Below are 21896 nucleotides of genomic sequence, written 5' to 3'. Positions count from 1 at the left end.
TGAGCATTCTCTGAAGCTGACAAGCATGGGGTGTGCAACTAATTCCTCATTATTCATAAGATACCTGGAGACGAGGTCAGGGGAACCCAGACTTCAAAACTACCCAAAAAGACATACTGAAAAAAAGCATAGCCAATAAAAGCAACAAAGATAAGGCAAAGGCCACATGGGCAGCAAAGGGATCCTCCACAACCAGCATCACAGCAGGAGGCTACGGAAAAGTTGGTTCCTTTAATCACTATGAGCCTCCCACTCCATCTGGTCCTACTGTCAGCCCAGAAGAGTATGTTTCCTAAGAGGGGTTGTTTGTTTTAACTTGTCTGTAATTCTGTTTCCACTCCAGTTCTTACAGCATTAAACATAAACAATTTACTCAGTCATGAGGAAAAGCAAAAAACACACTTGACAAGCGAATTTCATGTTGTCGGGAGATGATCCAAAGCTAACAGCTGGGATGGGGGCGGTGGAGCAAAGGAGGCTGGGAAACCAGGTGGGGAAGAGGATGGAGGGACTCAGGTAACACTTACCAGCAGAGGACCCCACACCAGCTGCTCGGAACTGCCCCAGGATGAGGCTCTGCTCGCTGTCGGCCAGCGCCAAGAGGAGTTCATAGGCTTCTATGCACTGCTCGCTGAAACACAAACAGAGGGTCCTCAGCTCTAGCAGGGAACAAGGAACATCTTCAGTGCCCCCACCATTTCCTGGTAGGAAGCAGCTCTGGATCCTCCTCTCAGCCTCACTATCCATATAAGCAAAGAAACCACCCACGAATATTCCCAGGCAAAAGCCAGTGGCTTGTTCTGCTATACTGGCCATCTCCCCACTGCCCCTTTTTCTTTTTTGTTTACTTTACACTGTTGCTGTTAGCTGCCCTTGAGTCAATTCTATCTCATGGTGACTTCATGCGTGCAGACTAGCACTGCTCCACAGGGTTTTCAAGGTTGTGACCTTTTGGAAGTGGATCACCAGGCCTGTCTTCTAAGACACCTCTGGGTGGCTTTGAACCACCAACCGTTTGGCCAGCAGTCAAGAGCTTAACTGTTTGTGCCACCCAGGGACTCCTTTACTTTACACTAAAAAAAAACAAAACCAAACTCATTGCGGTCAAGTCGATTCCGACTCATTGCGACCCTACAGGCAACTGCCCCATAGGGTTTTCAAGGAGCAAATGGTAGATTTGAACTGCTGAATTTCTGGTTAGTAGCTGAGCTCTAACCACTGGGAAACCAGGGCTCCTTACTTTACACTAGGATATAGAAAAATAAAAGAAGCAATAAAGTTGGGAGAGACAAGTTTGTTATCCCTTTGAGGATCAGTGTCTTAGTCGTCTAGTGCAGCTATAACAGAAATACCACAAGTGGACGGCTTTAACAAAGAGAAGTTTATTCTCTCACAGTCCAGTAGGCTACAAGTCCAAATTTAGGACATCAGCTCCAGGGGAAGACTTTCTCTGCTGGCTCTGCAGGGAGGTTCTTGTCATCAGTCTTCCCTTGGTCTGGGAGCATCTCAGTGTAGGAACCTTAGGTTCAAAGGACACGCTCAGCTCCTAGCACTGCTTTCTTGATGGTATGAGGTCCCCAACTCTCTGCTTGCTTCCGTTTCCTTTTATCTCTTGTAAGATAAAAGGTGGTGCAGGCCACACCCCAGGGAAACTCCCTTTACATTAGATCAGGGATGTGACCTTAGTAAGGATGTTACAACAATCCCATCCTAATCGTCTTTAACATAAAATTACAATCACAAAATGGAGGACAACCATAAAAATCTGGGAATCATGGCCTAGCCAAATTGATACACATTGTTTGGGGGACATAATTCAATCCATGACAATCAGCTAAAAGGGAAACATAATATACTCGTGGTAGCTAGTCTCACTCAGGAGTGCAAACAGTCAAAGCACTTGGCTTCTAACCAAAAGGTTGGAGGTTTGTGTCCACCTAGAGGTGCCTAGGAAGAAAGGCCTGGCAATCTACTTCTGAAAAACCAGCCATTGAAGACCCTAGAAAGCATAGTTCTACTCTGACACACATGGGGTCACCATGAGTTGGGAGTCAACTTGACGACAACTGGTACCCAGCCTCCAAGATAGCTCCCAAAGATCCCTACCTCCTGATACCCACACTCTTGTGTAGTTCCCTCCCACACAGTACCAGGGCTGGTCTGTGCAACCAGTAGAATATGGTAGGAGTGATAGTATGTTATTACAAAACACTGTGGCTTCCCTCTTGGCCTCTCTCTCACTTCACTTTCTCACTTGGATCATTTGCTCTGGGAGAAGCCAGCTGACATGTCTTGAAGACACTCAAAAAGCCCCGTAGAGAGGCCCAAGTGGTGAGGAACTAAGGCTTCCAGCCAACAGACAGGAAAGAGCTGAGGAATCCAGCCAATAGTCATGTGGATGAGCCTTCTTAGAAGCAGATCTTCCAGCCCCAGTTAATGCTTCAGATGATACAGCTCTGGCTGACAGCTTGTTGGAAACTCATGGGATCCTGGGCCAAAACTGCCCAGCTAAGCCACTCCCAAATTCCTACCCTCAGGAACTGTGACATAATAAGTAATTCATTACACTGCAATGGATAATATAGCACCTCATAAGGCACACTATTTTGATCTAGACTTACACTGTTCAGTATAGTAGTAGCCACTAGCCACATATGGCTATTTACATTCAAATTTTTTAAAGTTAAATAAAACGGCAAATTCAGTTTCTCAATTGCAGTAGGAATATTTCATTTGTTCAGTAGCCACATGTGGCTGGTGGTTACCATATTAGACAGCACAGATATAGAATGGTTACATCATTGCAGAAAGTTCTTTTAGATGCTTGTAAAATTGTCTCATGAAACATTCTTGGGCCTTCACAAAACCTATGACAAGAGTTTGATTTTGGGTTTCTAAGATAAAAAAAAAAAAGCCCCTTTGAGTCTATCATCCATTGGACAAACGAAGTAAAGGATCAAAGAAGGCCCCCTTTCCATCACTGCCTGAGACTCACATGGATCCAGGTCCACACAGGAGGGATAGTGTGTGCATAATACCTGTGGGCTTCCAAGCAAGATGGCTGCAGTAGCAAAATTTCCCCTTTAGGCAAATAACAGAGTAGTCTCCAAGCTGAGCAGGGGAAATGTTGCTTTAGCCAACATTTAGTCAACAGACCATCTGTTTTCAATTGTCTTTGTTTCATCCTCCTTTACTGAGAGTTAAGGAAAAGGGCCTAATCATTAGCTCTTGATATTGGCAGCTCCTCCTTTCAAGGGCAGTCCATCTTCCAGGTTGGAGATTGTGGGACAGTTCCTCATCTGTGAGGATGTGTGAATGTGAAGAAAGACATCTCTGATGAAAGGCAGGCTGTGGGTACAGAACAGCCTATTTTAAGAGTTGCCATAGATGGATCATCTGTTTGCTTTGGTGTGTTTGTAAATTAGTATGATTGCTCTCCAGCTTTGGTCTCATATATTTTGTTTTTGTTTTTTGAACAAACATCGATGTTTCTTAAAATAATATTGAGCTTTTCAGAGGATGTGAAGAGTAAGATACAGTCACTACTCTGGGACCTTGGCAAACATGCCCAAGCGGTAATACTAATAAGATGAACCTATAAAAACAATAATAAAAGCACAGTGTTGTAGCTATTATTAAACAAGCAATAATTTAAAGGTAGCTAAATTCCAAAGCTGATGAGGCTGAAAAAAAGTGGTACATTCATACACCAGTGAACCATCAATGAATGGATTGTAGTCATTTCAAATGGATTGTAGTCATTTCAAATGGCTTGTTTTTATGCAAAAACACTGGTGGAGAGCCTGAAGAGCCATGGAAATATTCGTATCCTTTGACCTATAACTCTTACCCTAGGGATTTTATCCTGACGAAAACATTCAAAAGATATTATCTGTATTAAACTATTCACCACAGAATTATTTTCAATATCAGAAAGTCTTCAAAAGCCTAAATGTCTTTTAGAGAAATGAGTAAATACAGTAACAATATATAAACTTGATGCAGGGGATACAGTCATTCAAAATAAACAGAGACTATTAAGCAGCATTTTAAAAAAGTATAACAAATTGAAGAAATAGAATACATAAGAGTTTCAACTACATAAAACATATGAATAAGGATAAAGACTTAAAAGAACAATAAATATTTAAAACAAAAATAGATATTCTGAATGCTATTACTTGAACGAAATAATACTGAGTATGCTAGCAGAAACATACCTATTTACTAATACCAAATTCATTACGGTCATTTTCTTAATTGCTACAACAGAGACATGAAATGAGTTTCAACACGTATCACTAGTATTTGCCGGTCCAACTCCCCAGTTATGTCTTCTAAAAGCCTGTTTTCTACTTTCATCCAGAAAGTTACCATGGATGCATTTCTAAATTAAACTGACTACACAGATACAGATGTGTGACTTCCCCACCTCCAACTGCTCGCTCACCTGTACTGTAAGGCCAGCCTCAGTGCTGTGGCATTGGATTCGTATTTTCCCACCAGCATGCTCATCCGCTCAGCGTTGCTCTTGCATTCCTCCAGGGTTATGGTTAGGAGGTCATTTTGGGATTTGAGGTGTTCGATCCGGCTACAAAGGAAGAAAACCACTTGAAAATTTTATCCTTGGATTATAATTAATTTCAGTAGTGTAACCTATATATTCAAGGAGCCCTGCTGGCACAGTGGTTAAGTGCTCCGCTGCTAACCAAAAGGTTTGAACCTACCAGCTGCCTGTGGGAGAAAGATGTGGCGGTTTCCTTCCGTAAAGATTACAGCCTTGGAAGCCCGATGGGGGATTTTTTTTTTTTTTTTTTTAATATTTTATTGTACTTCAGGTGAAGGCTTACAGAACAGATAGTTTCTCATATAACAGTAACACACATGCTGTTTTATGACATTGGTTAACAACCCCACAACATTTTAACCCTCTAAATTCTCAACTTTTTTTTTTTTTCTTTTGTGAAAATACACATAGCCAAAGATACGCCATTTCAAAAATTTTTTTTTTACATACACATTTAAGTGACATTGACTACGCTCTTCTAATTGTGCTGTTATTCTCACTTAAGATGAAGGCTTACAGGACAAAATAGTCTCCCATTTAACAGTTACTACAAATGTTGCCCTATGACAATGGTTAACAATCTCACAACACATCAAGAATATCCTTACTCTACTTTGTGTTCCCTATCATCAGCTTCCTACTCCCCTTCTGCCTTCTGGGCCTTGTCACTGGACTCCTGTACCTCGTTACTCTCATGGTTTTACTGGGCTGTCCACTCGCAGGCTGATCAGTGAACCTCGAAGGTAACTTTACCACTGAGCTAAAAGGGTGTCTGGGGGCCATACTCTCAGGGTTTCTCCAGTCTCCTTTAGGCCAGTCAATCTGTCTTTTTTTTTTTTTTTTTTTGTGAGGTAGAATTATGCTCTACATCCTTCTCCAGCTCTGTCCAGAACCCTCTGTTGTGATCCTGGTCAGAGCAGTCAGCGGTGGTAGCCGGGCACCATCTAGCTGTACTGGACTCAGTCCGGTGAAGGTCTTGGTAGCTGTGGACCATTAGTCCTTTGGACTAATCTTTTCGTTGTATCCTGTTCTCTTCATTCTCACTTGCTCCCGAAGAGATGAGACCAGTGGAGTATCTTAGATGGCCGCTCACAGGCTTTTAAGACCCCAGACACTACTCACCAAGGTAGAATGTAGAGCATTATCTTTATATGTAGTGTCATGCCAATTGAGCTAGATGTTCCCCGAGACCATGGTCCCCAGAGCCCTCCGTCCAGCAACTCAGTCCTGATGGGGGATTTTTACTCTGTTCTGTAAGTTGCTATGAGTCAGAATTGACTCAATGGCAACGGGTTGATGGATTAACCTATATTCAGGTCAGAATGCATGTTAGGATGGGGGCTTATCACATGCTTTAGCAAATGCAACTGACAAAATAATAAAGAAGTAACTCTAAATAAAAGAATCATGAGATTCTGTGTGAATCAGAAATCAAAAATAAGTCCCTTGGTCACTTCCCATCCTGTCACCCACACACCCTTTCTGTGTTTGCCCTGTGCCACATACAGTGCTAGGCTCTGGGGATACAGCTGGTAAAGGAGACACCGCCTACCTTGAGGCCTTAATGAGAGTAACATCAGGTACACTTCAATAAGCCACCCTCCACAGGGGCAAATGAAAACCAGTATCATCACAATAGCTACTATTTGTTGAACCCTTGCTCAATAATTCTCCCAATAACTTCTCTGCTTCCACGCTTGCCCCCTCCCTTTCCATTTGTCATACCTGTAAATCAGATCTTGATTTTCTCTTACTTAAAATTCTTCAGTGGTTTCCAATTATACTTAGAATGAAGAGTAAATTTTGTCCATGGCCTCAAAATCCAAATGCAACCCAGCCAGTGCCTACTCTGCCACCCCTGCTCATGAACGCCTCCTTTCACTTACTCCATTTCAGTCACACTGGCCTTTGGACAGTTCCTACTTCTTGCTGACCTCTTTCCATCCTCAAGGTTGATGAGTCGGCCCCTAAAACTCTTCTTAGCTTATCATATGGCTGCTCCTTTTTATCCTTAAAAATCTCAACTTAATGTCACCTCTTCAGGGAAGTCTTCCCTGACTACCTATCTAAAATAGACATCCCACCCCGCCCTCATTACCCTGTCACAGGGTCCTATTTATTTTCTTCTTGGAGCTTTTCAAAATAATCTTGTTTGTTTCAACTCTAACAGCATTGGAAAGAGAGACAGACTGCTCCACAATAATAGTAGGAGACTTCAACACTCCACTTTTGTGAAGGACAGAACATCCAGAAAGAAGCTCAACAAAGACACAGAAGATCTAAATGCTACAATCAACCAACTTGATCTCATGGACATATACTGAACACTACACCCAACAGCAGCCAAGTACACTCTCTTTTCCAATGCACATGGAACATTCTCCAGAAGAGACCACATATTAGGCCATAAAGCAAGCCTTAACAGAATCCAAAGCATCAAAATATTACAAAGCATCTTATCTGATCATAAAGCCATAAAAGTCGAAATCAATAACAGAAAAAGCAAGGAAAAAAAATCAAACACATGGAAACTGAACAACACTTTGCTCAAAAACTACTGGGTTACAGAAGAAAGTAAGGATGGAATAAACAAATTCATAGAATCAAACGAGGATGAAAACCCATCCTAGATAACCTTTGGGACACAACAAAAGCAGTGCTCAGAGGTCAGTTTATAGCAATAAATGCACACATTCAAAAAGAAGAAAGGGCCATAATCAAGACATTAACCTTACAACTTGAACAAGTAGAAAGAGAGCAGCAAAAGAAGCCCTCGGGTGCCAGAAGAAAGGAAATACTAAGAATTAGAGCAGAATTAAATGAAACAGAGAATAAAATAATCTTGTTTCCTTTCTATCTCCCCTCACAGAATATAAGCTTCATGAAAGCAGGGACCTTGCCTATTTAATTTTTCTTTGCATGCTAAATAGCCTAACACATATTTGTGCTTAAAACAGATTTGTTGAATGATGAAACACACTTTTGATAAGTATAATCCTACCCCCTCCACATATATACTCACACACAATCACAAAGTTAAAGGCTTTCTCTTTATTTTTGAGAGTAACAAGCCTCTAACTTTGAGATAGGTGGTTAATAACAGGCATCAGGACATACTGATAGACTGTTTCTAGGAACCCATAGGTTCTAGTACCATCTATGATCACAGAGAGAACAATGGACATGAGATCAAAGGGCAGGGGCTGGAATTCTGGCTCAGGCTATTTAATAGCTCTGGACCCAAGGGAAGTTACTCAACTGCTAAGTCCTTGTTTTCTCATTTGCAAAATGAACTGCCCAATCCTAACAAATTGAGGATTAAGTGACACTTCTGTGAAGGCCCTTTGTAAACTGCTAAGCACCACAGTAATGTGAACTACCAGCATCAAACATTCCTCCTTCTGTGGTCTTTCCTGAGTGCACATAACTGAGGAGAAAGGAACCTTTCCAAGTCCAGCCACAAAGCAGGCTGGTTAAATCCCAGACTCTGTGGAGAGGGCCCCCTGAAGGCATCTGACTTTGTTAAATTGCAAAGGGCAGATCTGATTCCATTTTTAAGCACTCTCTGGCCAGTGATACTTAGAGGGCTGCTGCTTCTTTACTGCTACACAGTAATCATCAGGATTGTCACTCTTAAGTATTCTGGATTTAATAGGAAAACCATTTAATTTCAGGATTTAAAATGATCTACATTGCCACATTTCCTCACTTCTCAAGAACTATATTAAACAGTTTCAAATCAGGGAGGATTAACATGATAATTCAATTTATTCAGGTTTGCCATACCCAAGGGGAATGGCATTGAGCAATGGTGAACAGCAAATGGTATCCACATTTCTTCCTGGTTAGTTCATAAGACTCTCAAACCCTTATTGTGTTCTCCCACTGAAGGTTTGTAGGTCAAGGCAGCCACACCATGCTTTGGTGCAATTTAACAGTCCATTCTGCCACTGGGGAACCAATTGTGAGTCAAACTGGTTACCCTGGTTTGGCCCTGGTCCTTCTCCTTTGCTGTTTTAGTAACTCCTTCACTGCTGGAATGACACACAACCAGTCTTTGCCAAGAGGCAGGAGGACAAACTCAAACTACCTCTATTGTTGGGAAGAATCCACAAGCTGGATATATGGTAAAATTATTCTACATAGAACTGTTAGCATAGGATGTAATGACTCAGAATTGCACAAAATTCAAAGAGCATAAATAAAATTAGGTAGCCATCTGGAAGAGCAGAGAGTGACAAACCAGTTTGCCTGTTGTAAATGCATGCCTGGTCAATCCCAGAAATGACTAGACCAAATTGTCTTTGCTGGTTCTGAGTAGCTCAAGGCGCCCCTGGGACTCTGACTCAACATTGTGGAATTTCTCTCTGTGGGTCTCTGCCGCACAGGCCATCTTTGACCTACTTACCACTCTGTGTGGACTCTTCCCAGGACTGGCTACTTACTATGCGAAGCCCAACGCAAAATGAAAAGGTGGGGTCCCTTGTTCATAAATTATTAAGACTTTAAAAGGGTGACAGCAAAGCAGTAAAGCAAGCGTGAGGTCCTTCTAAGCACAATGCCGTGTGTGGCTGCACAGAGCCCCGACCTGTGGGGCCAGCCCTGACTGCTGCAAGCACTCTGTTGATTACCAAGATGGCTGGAAACTCACAACCCCACCAGCAAGACAGCATCACTCCACGTCACATACACAAACCAACCTGAGAAGATTTTTGGAAAGGGAAGGGAAAGAGTAATAAAGACACTGAGACATTCTGTACCATTCCAATAGGGTAAGCCCTTCTGATAAACTGAGAAGACAGGAAACAAAACCTGTGCAGTAACTATAAACTAAGCTTGGCTATGATGTCTTCTTCTGTATTTAAAATGAAGGATCTCATATGATTAGAAATTCAGAAGAAACACAGTCATGGCCAGACTGAATTCCAAGGGCAGAGACCAATCCACTGCTGACTCCCAACACCAACCACAGTGCCAGGCACTAGCACCTGCTCAGTAAATCACTGCTGAATGTAAAAATGATTGACGATAGCACCCAGACTATCACAACGAGCTAGAAAAAAGAAGAGGAGATTTGATGATACAGTCATTGCTAAATGCATGACACATTATAAAAGGCTTTTATTTATTTCATCCTTACAAGAACCTTTGTATTAGGTAGGGCAGGGATGGTCATTCTCCCATGTTAGACTCAGAAAGGTTAAAAGACATCTCTAAACCAAAATGGATGGAATCGGGACTTGACCAAGCCCTCTGACTTCAAGTCCAGTTCCCTCTCTACTCCACTATGAAGATGACAAAACAGAGTAATAGGGAAGAAGCCCCATCGTTCCGCTCACCCTTACCCACCCACCCAGATATATAAGATCTCTCCTTACCTATTCAACCGTTCCGTTTCCACCTCAAACTCTCTAATTTTGCTTTCTGAGATGGCAGATCCGTGTGAATAGAGTGTTTGGAAGATCTCCTGGATGTTGGAGCAGTCCTGAAGGGAGTGGGCCAGGTGTTCTGCCACGCTGCTGGATACCTGTGTGAGTGAGCATTAATTTCCCTTTGGACAGAGTCTGTTGCTTCAGGATTGCTGGGGCATGCTTTGCACGCAAAGCAATTTAAAGCTGACATTTCTCGAGAATCAGGCACCAGGAGATGTTTATCCTAATCTTTCTCAGTTTGTATAATTTAATTCTAGTGTAAAAAGCTAACTACTGTGAAAGCTGTATATAAAACAGGATCAAAATACAGCTGCACCCTCCAAGTATGTGTTACTAGGCAGCAGGACAGAGGGGATCATAGTCTCTAAAACTTTGGATGGGGCAATGGTGGTTCAGTGGTAGAATTCTCATCTTCCATGCAGGAAAGCCAGGTGAACATGGGAAGAAGAAACCAAAGCTGACTGGTAGGAGGGAAGCCTCCCTGAACTCAGGAATTAATGAACAGTAATTTACTTTAAACTTGGGCTTTGGTGGTTCAGGGGTAAAATTCTCACCTTCCGTGCAGAAGACCTGGGCTTGATTCCCAGCCAATGCACTTCATATGCAGCCATCACCTGTCCATCAGTAGAGGCTTGCATGTTGCTGTAATGCTAAATAGATTTCAGTGGAGCTTCCAGACTAAGATGGACTAGGAAGAAAGGCCAGCCAGCTACTTCTGAGAATCAGCCAATGAAAACCCTATGGATCACAAGGGTCTGATCTCTTCGTCTGTGGGGTCACCATGAGTTGAAGACTGACTTGAAAGCAGCTACAACAAAACTTTGGAAGTCTGGACTCCCCTGTGCCTTCCCCTATCCAGGCCATTATCTCTGGTTACTGTAGCCAAGGAGAAGGGCCGACTCCTTCATTTTCATAATTTTTTTTTTTTGCATGAGATCTAAAGTATGTAATTTTTGCTCAGTGCAAAATTCTACATTAGGGCCTTAAAAGTGCTCTTTAGGCTCTCTCCAGCCCTGAGGATCAAATAGCTGGTTATTCTAGCCTTGTTCCCAATCCTAAAAAGTATCCCTAAGAGAACTGGAACTATCCCTTTTCACCATCCATCAGCTCTTAAAGCTGCAGGGCTCACAGGCTCTACAAATGAAAATTCTGGTCCTAAGCTAGAAAGTTCTGGTCCTTCATCACATGGGGCTACATTTCAAAGGCAGTGTTTGTCTTCACTGGAGAGCACATGCCCTTTCAAGAGGGTGTGCAAGAGGTAAAGCTATTTTACGGCTTCATGACTCGGTCTTTTGTAGCAGAATGATATAAAACAGAAACTTCATGACTTTCATCTACATCACCAGCAACTAGACCTAAATCATTTTTCTGAATAGTTTCCAGTAGAGGAAAAAAAACTCCCTTAAAGCTGCAAAAATAATGTACCATGTGGAAACAACTATATATTTTAATCTGATCCTTTGGAAGGAAATCAAGTATGATTTATTATTATAATTAACTGGTTTACTGGAGGTGAACTTTGGAAGTTCTTCCATCATCCATAAGTCACTGTCTGTGTAGCTCTATTGGATGGTTTCTTGTTTGGCCTCTCGTGAACACTTACCCCTATGCTAGTGATTTCTGAGCCCAGGACTGGCCGATCGGACGATGAAGATTCGGACCTTGTCTTTGATAGCTTCACCCTCTCAGCAATCTTAAAAATCATAACAAAAAAAAAATTATCAGAAAACTACACATCATTCCCCAGAAAAACTTGTTCAGGCTGTTTACACAAGGCTACTGTTTAACCACGCCAACTAAAATGATGAATCAATTTCTTAAAAACAATCCACATGTCTACTTTTTCTACCATCAGCTTAACCCAAGGTTTCTCAACCTCAGTATCACTGCCATTTTGAACCAGAGAGTTATTTGTTGTGAGGGCTGTCCTGTGCACTGTAGGATGTTTAGCAGCATCCCTGGCCTCTTCTCAATAGATACTAGTGGCAATCCTTCCACAGTTGTAAGCATCAAAAAAAGTCTCCAGACATTGCCTAATGTCCCTTGGGGGGAAAAAATTGGCCCTGGTTGGGAATCACTGGTTTAACCTAACATACTGAACTTGATAGTTTAGAACCAACCGTATTGTAGAGACTAGTAAGGCTACATGGCAAGAGGACACACATATTAGCAGACTGTCCGTGGTAGACTCAGCCTATGCATTTAGGGGCTGTGGCAGAGCATGGGTGGTGCTGTTTCTCACAATCATCATAGCCTGACTATCACAATCCATTTTTCTGCTGACAGGGCGGTCCATCTCTTGAGTGGGGAGATCACTGGTTCATTACTCAGGGTCCCCCACTCGGCTGAATCTTAGTCCTTGAGAGCAGCTCTCCATCCACCCTAAAGTATTGAAGAGCTTGACAAAACGTCTTACTTCCCACAATGACTTGTCAGCTGTGACATTCTCCAGCCGTTTGATTAATGAGAGCTGGCGTCTAGGTTGCAGCCAAGAGAGATTTAAAACTATTAGTAGGTTATCTCTCCCTGCAGCTCTGGTGGAGGAGCCCTGCACTAGACCCTGGGGAAGCCCTTGGGGCCTGGCTGAGCTAATCGCATGCCTGCGCAGCCTGCGTGCTTGGCGGAGGCTGGTGCTTCCAGATACCAGGAGGAGTTCCCGCCCGTCCACAGGCACTCACCTTGGCGATGGGAATGTCATTGCTGCTGCTGCTCGTGCTCAGCTCTCCGGTGCTGGGGTTAATTGGGCGGTTGGCAGAAGTGAGGCGGCCAGGGCTGGAGGGACCTGTGGCCTGCACGCTCTGTAGTCGAGTTTGAAGCTCTCGAACCTGAAATAATAATAACTTTAGACACATTTGGCAGTTTCCCTGGCAAAAGAGCAAAAGAACCAGATGGGTGGATGGTGGGCTTTTATTTACATGAAGGGCTCAACATCACTGAAAAGCTAAATTGGTTGCATCCATATAAAAGTCACTGTATTCCTAGCTAGACCTGCCAGTGACCATCATCTGTTCTTCACAAGTATGAGGTGAACATGCTATCTAAGCCATTGGAAGCTTCAAGCAGACCATGTCTGAGGAAATGTTTATTCATTCAGCCCCATGTGTCTGCAGATAAGGGATCCCAGATGGAATCTCCACTCTCATGTGACTTGGAGCTCAGAGAAGGAAAAAGATAAATAATTTCAATACAAGGGCACGTGAGTGCTATAAATATCTGCCTAGAGTGCTATAAAGCAAAATAAACCAAACCTGTTGCTGTCAAGTTGATTCCGATTCATAGTGACCCTATAGGACAGAGTAGAACTGCCCTACAGGGTTTGCAAGGAGCAGCTGGTGGGTTCTAACTGCTGACCTTTTGGTTAGCCGCTGAGCTCTTAACCACTGCGCCAGAAAATGGGAAGAATGTCATTCCACCTAGGGTCATGCAGAGAAAGCTTAACAAGGGCAGCAGTACTGGAGCAGAGCCTTAAAGGTGTACAGAGTTACAACAGACAAGGGAAGCCTGGCTTTGTGGGTTGTGTGGGTGATGGGGAAGAAGCTGCACAAGCATCACGATGACATGCTGTGCTTGAAGAACTGCAAGTTATTCAGTATGCATGGTTTCAAAGAGATATCTGCATTGGGAGGGAGCACAGACTAAGGAGAAGGGTCAGTGATGGCACAAACAGCTTTTCCCCAAGTGACTTCAAGAGGGGCTTGTTGCCGGGATAGCGGGAAGGAATACCTAAATAGCCCCATTTAAAGAAGAAACACAGGGCCCTTTGACATTTAAAACACACATTTACCTGTTCAGAATTCAAATGCCCAAATTCTGCTTCTCTGTGGTTACGGGTGACTTCCAAAGGGGGAAGGGTCAAAATATGTGAAGGTAGCTGGTAGAACTTGGGTTTTTCTGATTAGCTGGATCACAGTTTTATCATGGTAGAATGTCTACCTTAAAAGGACGAACTGACTACAGACCAAAGGGCTTTCCAAACATTAAGGAGTACCAGCATCCTCCGGGGAGCTTGTTAAAGCAGGTTCCAGGGCCTCCTCCCCAGAGATTCTGATTGAGTAGGTTTAGGATGAGGTCTGAGACTTGCCATGTCTTATAAGCTCCTATGTGATGCTGATGCTGCCAATCAGGGGACCACACCTTTAGAAGCACTCACCTAAGGGAGTCTCAAGGCCATGCAGCACTTAGTCCCAGAGACAGGAAGAACAGAGCCACACCCCTGCACCAGCCCTGACACCAAAACCCTCCTGGGCAAGGGCAGAGAACACGCTCATGGATCTACTCTAGAAGCTGCTGGAAAGCTTTTTATGTTAAATATCTTGGATGTCTCCATCCTGCTAAATTGGGAATCAAAAGTAATTGAAATTTCAATAATTCATCAACATATTAGAAGCCAAAATAGGAAAATTCCCTTAGAGCAAATTGCATTCAATAGTGAAACAGCTGAAAAGTGCCTAATGTTCTGCTGTGGCTGCCAGTCACTGTGGGTTGATAGAAATGTGTGTCATCTTCATAACACGCCAGACACAGCACTGACCTCAAAATAGTTTAAAGACTAGAAAAACATATGCTGGTTGAAGCCAAATGGTATTGCTGGTGAGAGATTACAGGGCTCCTTTTGGAATGGTGCCTGACAAACCAAGAACGAGGCAGCCTGTTGGAATGCTTCGGGTAAGCCACGTGGCAGAGGGAGAGGGCTCATTTTCCCCTCAGGCCAGCTTCCTGACACCAGGGACTCAAACCATCTGAGGAGGAAACCTCCCCAAGGTAGACCATGGATTTCAATTTTTACTGCTGAGAAAGTCTGAGGAGGCCCTGAATAATTAACGAGGTTAACAACATCCCTCCAAAACCTAAACAGTGTCTGAACTGTACACAAAACAATCAGTGGTCTACTCCTAGAATCCCGATGAGCCCACTTGTCTTGCTTTTTTAAAAATATAAACTGTCCCGGGTAATTTTACAAAATCTACATTAAAAACTACTCATGTTTTAAAAATGTGTCTTCTTCCAATCACAAAAGCAAAATATATTCATTGAGGAAAATTTAGATGACACAAAAAAATAAAAACAGAAAAACTGTCAGTTTTGATTACTTCTAATCATTTTCCAAAGAGTGTGCACACACATATGCACACACACACACACGTGTGCATGCTGAAAATAATTTCTAAATCAAAATATCCATTCTCATTTAAAAATCTTTGGACCCAGAGAATGTCTTTGAAAACTAAACGAGGATAAATATGCCTATTTTGGGCTATGCTTTATTATTTAATGATGATTGTTAGCTAGTGAAAAAAATCCAGCTGACAAGTGTGTAGTGAGCCTGTCATAGAAAGAGAGAGACAGCTGGGTGAGGTAAACAGGCTTTTCCCCATCTTGATCTTGGGGAAGGGGATATTATTTAAATTTAAAAGAATAAATGCACCAAAATGAAGGTTTCAACCAATCTGCTGGTTAAGCTTTAGGTCTGTCATACTGTGGTTGCTTGTATGTTGCTAAGATGCTGGAAGCTATGCCGCCAATATCTCAAATACCAGCAGAATCATCTATGGTAAACAGGTTTCAGCAGAGCTTCCAGACTAACACAGACAAGAAAGAAAGGCCTGATGATCTACTTCCAAAAATTAGCCAATGAAAACCCTATGGATCACAACAAAACACTGATATAGTACTGGAAGATGAGCCCCTCAGGCTGGAAGGCACTACACAATGGCTGCAACTATGAACTCCAGCATACCAAGGATCATGAAGACGGCACAAGACCAGCAACGTTTCATTCTGTTATACGTGGGGTCACCGTGAGCCAGAGCCAACTCAATGGTAACAACAACAAGGCTTGGGAGAGGTGCAGAGACACAGCTATCAAAGTCCTCACTTTTATTCTCACCTTTGTTTCATCAGAGATACTATTGTTAAAGGAAATACGGTCCTCTCTACAAAATAAGTGTTTTGGAGTCAGGGAATAGCTAGAAATTATGGCTAACCTAAGGCAGGAGTTGATACTTGTGGGAAAATCATTCATCTTCTTTCATAGCCTTTCCAATCTGAGAAATGATTTCACCAGCCATTTCCTCATTTCTCTCAAAGTTAGTATATAGTCAACACCCATATAGATGCATAGGAGAGAAGCTCATCCATTATATAGGTTGGAACCCCGGTAGAATACGAAGGTAAGATTTGTGTCTTCCAGGGGCTCAGAGTCAGGCCAATCTTCACAATGTGAACCATGCTCTGCAAAGGGGTACCAAGAAGGGAGTGTGGAATTGTGGAAGAAGGAACACCTCTGCCTGCCTAGAGTAGGAAATGTTGGAAAATTTAATCTTTAAAGTTGATAGCTGTTGAAGAAGCAAAGAAAGGAGAGAAGGCAATGGGGAGGCTCGGAAAGGTTTCCAGTAAGGAAATTAACATTAAAATGTCATAATCCTGCTTCTCTTGAGTATTCCTTAATGATTCCCAAAGGGAGAAAAAGGTTTTATAAAGATCATTTGATTAGAGAAGAAAATAGATTGTAGTGAGGAAGAGAAAGGAGATGATTCAAGAGGTGTACTGATAGTTCAGGTGAGAATGGTGAGGGCCCAAACATAGTGAAGTGGGAATAAAGAGGGTAAACTCTAGACCAGCACTGTCCAATAGAACCTCCTGCAACACTGTCCAGTGTGGTAACCTCCAGGCACCCATGGATACTGAGCACTTGCAATGTGCCTATTGCACCCAAAGAACTGAATTTTTAATTGTATCTGATTTGATTTAATTTCATGTGAATTTTGCATGTGGCTAGTAGCTACTGTATTGGCCAGTGCAGCTCTAGAACTATTCAAGGAGGTAAAAAAACACCCACATTTGTGGCTGAGATGTCTAGGCAGATCATGGTGCTACTCAGCAAAGTGGGGAAAACTTAAGGAGTTGATTTTTGCAGGGAGAAATGGAGATGCCGAACCCTGGTGGCGTAGCAGGTTAAGAGCTCGGCTGCTAACCAAAGGGTCAGCAGTTCGGATCCACTAGCCGCTCACTAGAAACCCTATGGGGCAGTACTACTTTGTCCTATAGGGTCGCTATGAGTCGGAATTGACGCGATGGCGACAGGTTTTTGTTTTTTTTTAAATGGAGATGCCAGCTTTGGACATGGTGACTTTGAGGAAACCCTCAGGCATTTGAGTGGGGATGTTCAGTCAACAATTAGAAATATAGGTTTGAGGGAAGGACATCAGAAATGGATATGCAGATTTAGCCATTTTGGATGTGGGTAAGTCTGCCCAAGGAGAAGGTGGGGGTGGGGATGGGGGGGCGCTATGTAAGCTAGAGAAAGGGAAAGGGAAAGGTCAAGGTTAAAAAGAAAGGCAGTAAGAGGACAGGAAGAAGGGGGTACCTTTTTCTCTGGGAGGGATGGAGAGGAGATGATGGGCAATAAGAAGGGTGAGTCTGCAGATCAGAGAGGGAGGATGGGAAACAGACAGGTTCCCGTCTGATGGTCTCTATTTTCTTTAAAAGACTTGAAGTCATCTGCCAGGAGTGAGGGGGGGAGAGAATAGCAGATGTTAGAAATGAAAAACGAAGCTGACTTAGGAGTCTCCTCCCACCCCCCTCAAAAAAAAGCTTACACAGCAACACTGAGAACTCAGCTGAACGCTTTTATTCAAGATGATAGACTGAACAGTGACTTCTTCAAACTCTGGAGACCTCATTAAAATAACAGTAAAGAATAAAAAACGATTAAAACCATAACAATGAAGAGAATGTGTTCAGGGTATTAGCAGAAACAAGACCTTGGCACGTTACTAGAAGGCAAAATGAAAGAAAGAGTTCTAATGTAAGAAACAGAATGGAAAAAGTCAAATTCTATAATATACATACAAGGAGAGGTGGCCAATCTACCCAGAATAACAATAGCAGGGTTTAAGATTCAGCCTTGGCAGGTCGGGCTGAAAAGAGGAGCAGTAATTGTCTGGACACAGAACTGAAAATTTCCAGCATAGCACAGCCTCAGCTAAAGTAAATAGGCACTCTTCCTATTAAAAATGCATGGAAATGCTGAATAAAAAGGAACAATGAGAAAGAAATTCATTGCCAAGGTTAAAAGAAAGACAGCAACATCTCCAGGTGCCAGAAATAGAGAGAGAAATAAAGCTGGAGAGGTGAGGAGGGAGGTGGTGCTGTACCAAGACATGCGAGTAGAGAGCGGAGCCTGGAATGTGAGTGCTGGGAGGGGCAGGGATTGAGAGCTGGCCCCTGCAAGGCAGGCTGCCCCCCCCCCCCACAGAGCCCGGAGCCTTCCTGCCCCACCCATCTGTGAAGAGTGGACTCAAAGTGCTGCCTATAGGCTGAGGGCAGCTCTGGGGCTGTGCAGGGAACCTGTGACACATTTGGGTGAGGTGTCCAAATTTATACTATCTGCATAATGTGGGTCCCCAAATTTACAAATTAACCTAGCAAACTCGTCCAGATTATGCCAGGCCACTCACTGCCTCAGAGGCCTAATTTGTAAATCACGAGGGTTCAGGGGACTTAATCCTCCAATGACTAAAAGCCCTGGAGACCCAGGGAAGACAACTGGGAAGCTGCTTGACATGGAAGGATGACTGCAGAGAGAGGAGGATAAAACAAGAGCGCAGCAACATAAATCAGGAGAGGAAAGCACCCTAGAAGAAATCAAAATGAAGCAATCAGTAAACCGCTCCAAACCAAACTTAGAATCCTTAAAAAAAAATAAAGAGAATAATACACATAAATAATAAGGAACTGTGAAACAAAAATAGGTATCAAACAAGAACGGGTAGATGAGAAAATAGGCCAGTGGAAAATGTAGACAACAAAATATAACCAATGTACAGGTTTAATGCTAGACTGGATAAATTGAAAAGAGATTTGCTGAACTGGAACGTGGTACATAGACATTAACTCAGAAATCAGCATGGGGGAGCTAAAGAGAGACAAAAAATGTAAGTGTAGTTAAGAGACATAAGTGATGGACTGGAGCTCCAACATACTTTATTTATTTTTTTAAAGTGTAAGAACGCAATATAAGTTTCAAAAAGGCACAATAAACCAATGGATTATGGTGGAGGTGGGTATTTTCAGACGCCAGCTAGGAGCCCTGCAGGCATGCTGCCAGTTGCCCATCCCTGAGCTACACTGAAGCACATTGTCATGTACAATATAATCCTAAGAAACCTTTTAAACCGCAGGAAATGGAACCTAGAACGTATCTCTAAGCCAGCCATTTCATCTTGACACCAAGTCATGGCATGAGTCAGTCTGTCACGGATGCTGTTAATCCCCAGGCAAAACTCAGACGCTGAAATAATGAACAATATTTTCTTAAGAATTCTGTGCATCAAAGAAAATTTAGCTATTTTGTGCATGATAAATATTAATATTTTCTCAGATAAGCAGATGAATTATCAGATTTAAGTTCTAACTCCTTTGAAGACAGTTGCTATTCAGAAATAGTAATTAAACCCCAAGCCCTTATACTCATCAATATGTTTACTGCTAGCTATTAGAGATTCTTGACACGTTCTTCTGATCATTGCCTTATTTTCTTATTTTCATCTTTAATCAGTTCATATGTTCAATATACAGACAATATTTTTTGGCTTTGTAGTGCATGCTTGAATCTGTTTTAATAACGTGATTAACTATCACTTTTAAAATCTGTGGATATGGCCATTTTGAGATGCTTTAAACTCAGGAAATCTGATGGCTTTAGTTTATTTTAACTCAGGCTATAGATTACCTGTGGAGATTGGAACTGCCAAAAAATAACTTAAGCAGCCCTTTGGGTATTCTAAACTAGGGATACCAACACACTTTTAAAGGAGTTCCAGAGGAAAAGAACACAGGGAGTGACAGAGACACAATCTTTGAAAAGGAAATAGGCAAGTTTTCCAGATGTGAAGACAGACTGAGTCCTGAGACTGAAGAACAACATCCCATGCTAAGTAGGTGTGGCAGCTTTAAAATATATCCATAATTTCTTTGATACTTTCTCCAACAAGAGGTAGGGATGCCACATGACTTCAGTGCTGTTTTGTCTGGCTCTCTCTTGAGATACTCGCCCTGGGAGCCTAGCCACTAAGGAAGCCCAGTACACGTGGAGAGGATGCTTATGAGAGTTCTGGCCAACAGCACCAGATGACAGCCAGCCTCAACCACCAGACATACGAGTAAGGAAACACTCAAGGTGATTCTGAACCAGGCCGCCATCTGACTGAAAGCACATCTGACCCCAAGTGAGAACGGCCCCAGCTGAGCCCAGTCAATCTCAGAACCATGCAGGATAACAATAGATGATTATTTTATGTCTCTAAGTCTGGGGTTGTTTGTTATGCAGTTATAGATAACTGAAAACAGTAGGATAAAAAAATGAACTTCGTATCTAAGACATGCTGTAGCGCGAATGTAGGGAAAAAAGAATCAAGAGATAATTTAAAAGTGATCTAGACGGAGAGATACCTTAAGTTCTGAGGGAAGGGCTGTTTAATTCACTACTGTAATCATCAATACCTTGAACAGCGTCTGACAGTGTTGGTCTCAATAAAATCTGTTAAATATCGTTAAAAAACTGTCTCCCTAAGAATCCAATACTGATCTAGACTATCGTGGTAGGTTGAATAATGCTCCCCCCAAGATATCGATGTCCTAATCCCAGAAATCTGTGAATATGTTACCTTGCATGGCAAAACGGAAGTTGCAGACATGATTAAGGATCCCGAGATGAGGAGATTATCCTGGATTACCCAGGTGGGCCTAATGTAATGAAAACAGTCATTCTAAGAGGGAGGCAGGAGTGTCAGAGAGATCTGAAGATTCTATGCTGCTGGCTGGCTTTGAAAATGCAGAAAGGGGCATGAGTCAAGGAATGAAGTAGCTTCCAGAAGCTGCAAAAGGAAACAGATTCTTCCTTAGAGCCTCAGAAGGAACACAGCCCTGCTGACACTTTGATTTTGCTTCAGTGAAACCCATTTTGGACTTCTGACCTCCAGAACTGGAAGATAATAAATTTGTCTCATTCTAAGTTGCAAGATTTGTTATAGCACCAATAGGAAACTAATTACAACTATCGTCAAGAGTGGGGGCAAAAATGAAGACATTCTCAGACAAAGATTAAGAATTTACCACCCATATTCCTTTGCTGAAAGAACTTCCTAAGGATATATGCTTTTCAGAAACAAGAGAATTAAACCCAGGAAAAGAACGGGATGAAAGCAACAAGAGTAAGCACAAAAACTGGCAGGGATATAGGGGCAGAAGGGACCTCCTGTACTGCTGGTGAGACGATGGGCAAGTGAGCCATCCTGGAGCTTGCTGCAATACTAGGCCAAAGTAAGGATACACGCACCAGGATTCAACAACCTCACCCCAGGTATGTATTCCAGAGAAATTCTCACACGGGACGGAAGGAGACATGCACAGGGTACGTATATGCACTGGAGTGCTGTTTATGGTAGTAGGGGAATAGTGGGAGGCAATCCTAGCTGTCGACCACAGTGAAACAGGATGGGTGGACACAGTAGAATACCAGGAAGCACTTAGACACATCAGACTAGATACATGCAGCAATATGGACAGCCCTTGAAATTAGAGTGCTGAGGGGAACAAAGTAAGTCTATAACACAATAATATTTATGGGAATTAAAAATAACACATAAACCACTGTGTATCTTATAAGGACATACGCAAATGGGGGAAAGGAAATGGGATATGAAAGGAAGAAATGAATTCAAAGAGGGACCTTGCACAGACCAATGATGAGTGTGCCTGTAACTGAGGAATGCAATTAGCTGATCCTTCCACCCCTGAGGGCCAAGTTAAAAAAAATAAGTGAAATAAATAAAGGGGTGAGAGAGCAAGAGCACAAGAGACAATGTGTAGCCAGAGACTGAGATGCTGGCAATTAA

The 21896-nt window shown here is 42.6% G+C and overlaps 1 protein-coding gene across 3 annotated transcripts in view; it reads right to left on the bottom strand.

Annotated features, from left to right (window-relative positions):
• The window catches only part of MCC (MCC regulator of WNT signaling pathway), a 326867-nt gene that overhangs the window by 53178 nt on the left and 251793 nt on the right, over positions 1–21896 (bottom strand). For all 3 annotated transcript variants that reach the window (XM_004376987.2, XM_023731965.1, XM_023731966.1), the window contains exons 7-11: positions 12678–12824; positions 11603–11692; positions 9946–10094; positions 4451–4591; positions 528–631 (exon numbers count right to left, since the gene is read on the bottom strand). In XM_004376987.2, the coding sequence (XP_004377044.1) occupies positions 528–631; positions 4451–4591; positions 9946–10094; positions 11603–11692; positions 12678–12824 (631 nt within the window). The remainder of the gene's footprint in view (positions 1–527; positions 632–4450; positions 4592–9945; positions 10095–11602; positions 11693–12677; positions 12825–21896) is intronic.

Source organism: Trichechus manatus, unplaced genomic scaffold (genome assembly GCF_000243295.1).
Source record: "Trichechus manatus latirostris isolate Lorelei unplaced genomic scaffold, TriManLat1.0 scaffold00047, whole genome shotgun sequence".
Taxonomy (NCBI): domain Eukaryota; kingdom Metazoa; phylum Chordata; class Mammalia; order Sirenia; family Trichechidae; genus Trichechus; species Trichechus manatus.
This window is presented reverse-complemented; position numbering and strand designations above follow the sequence as displayed.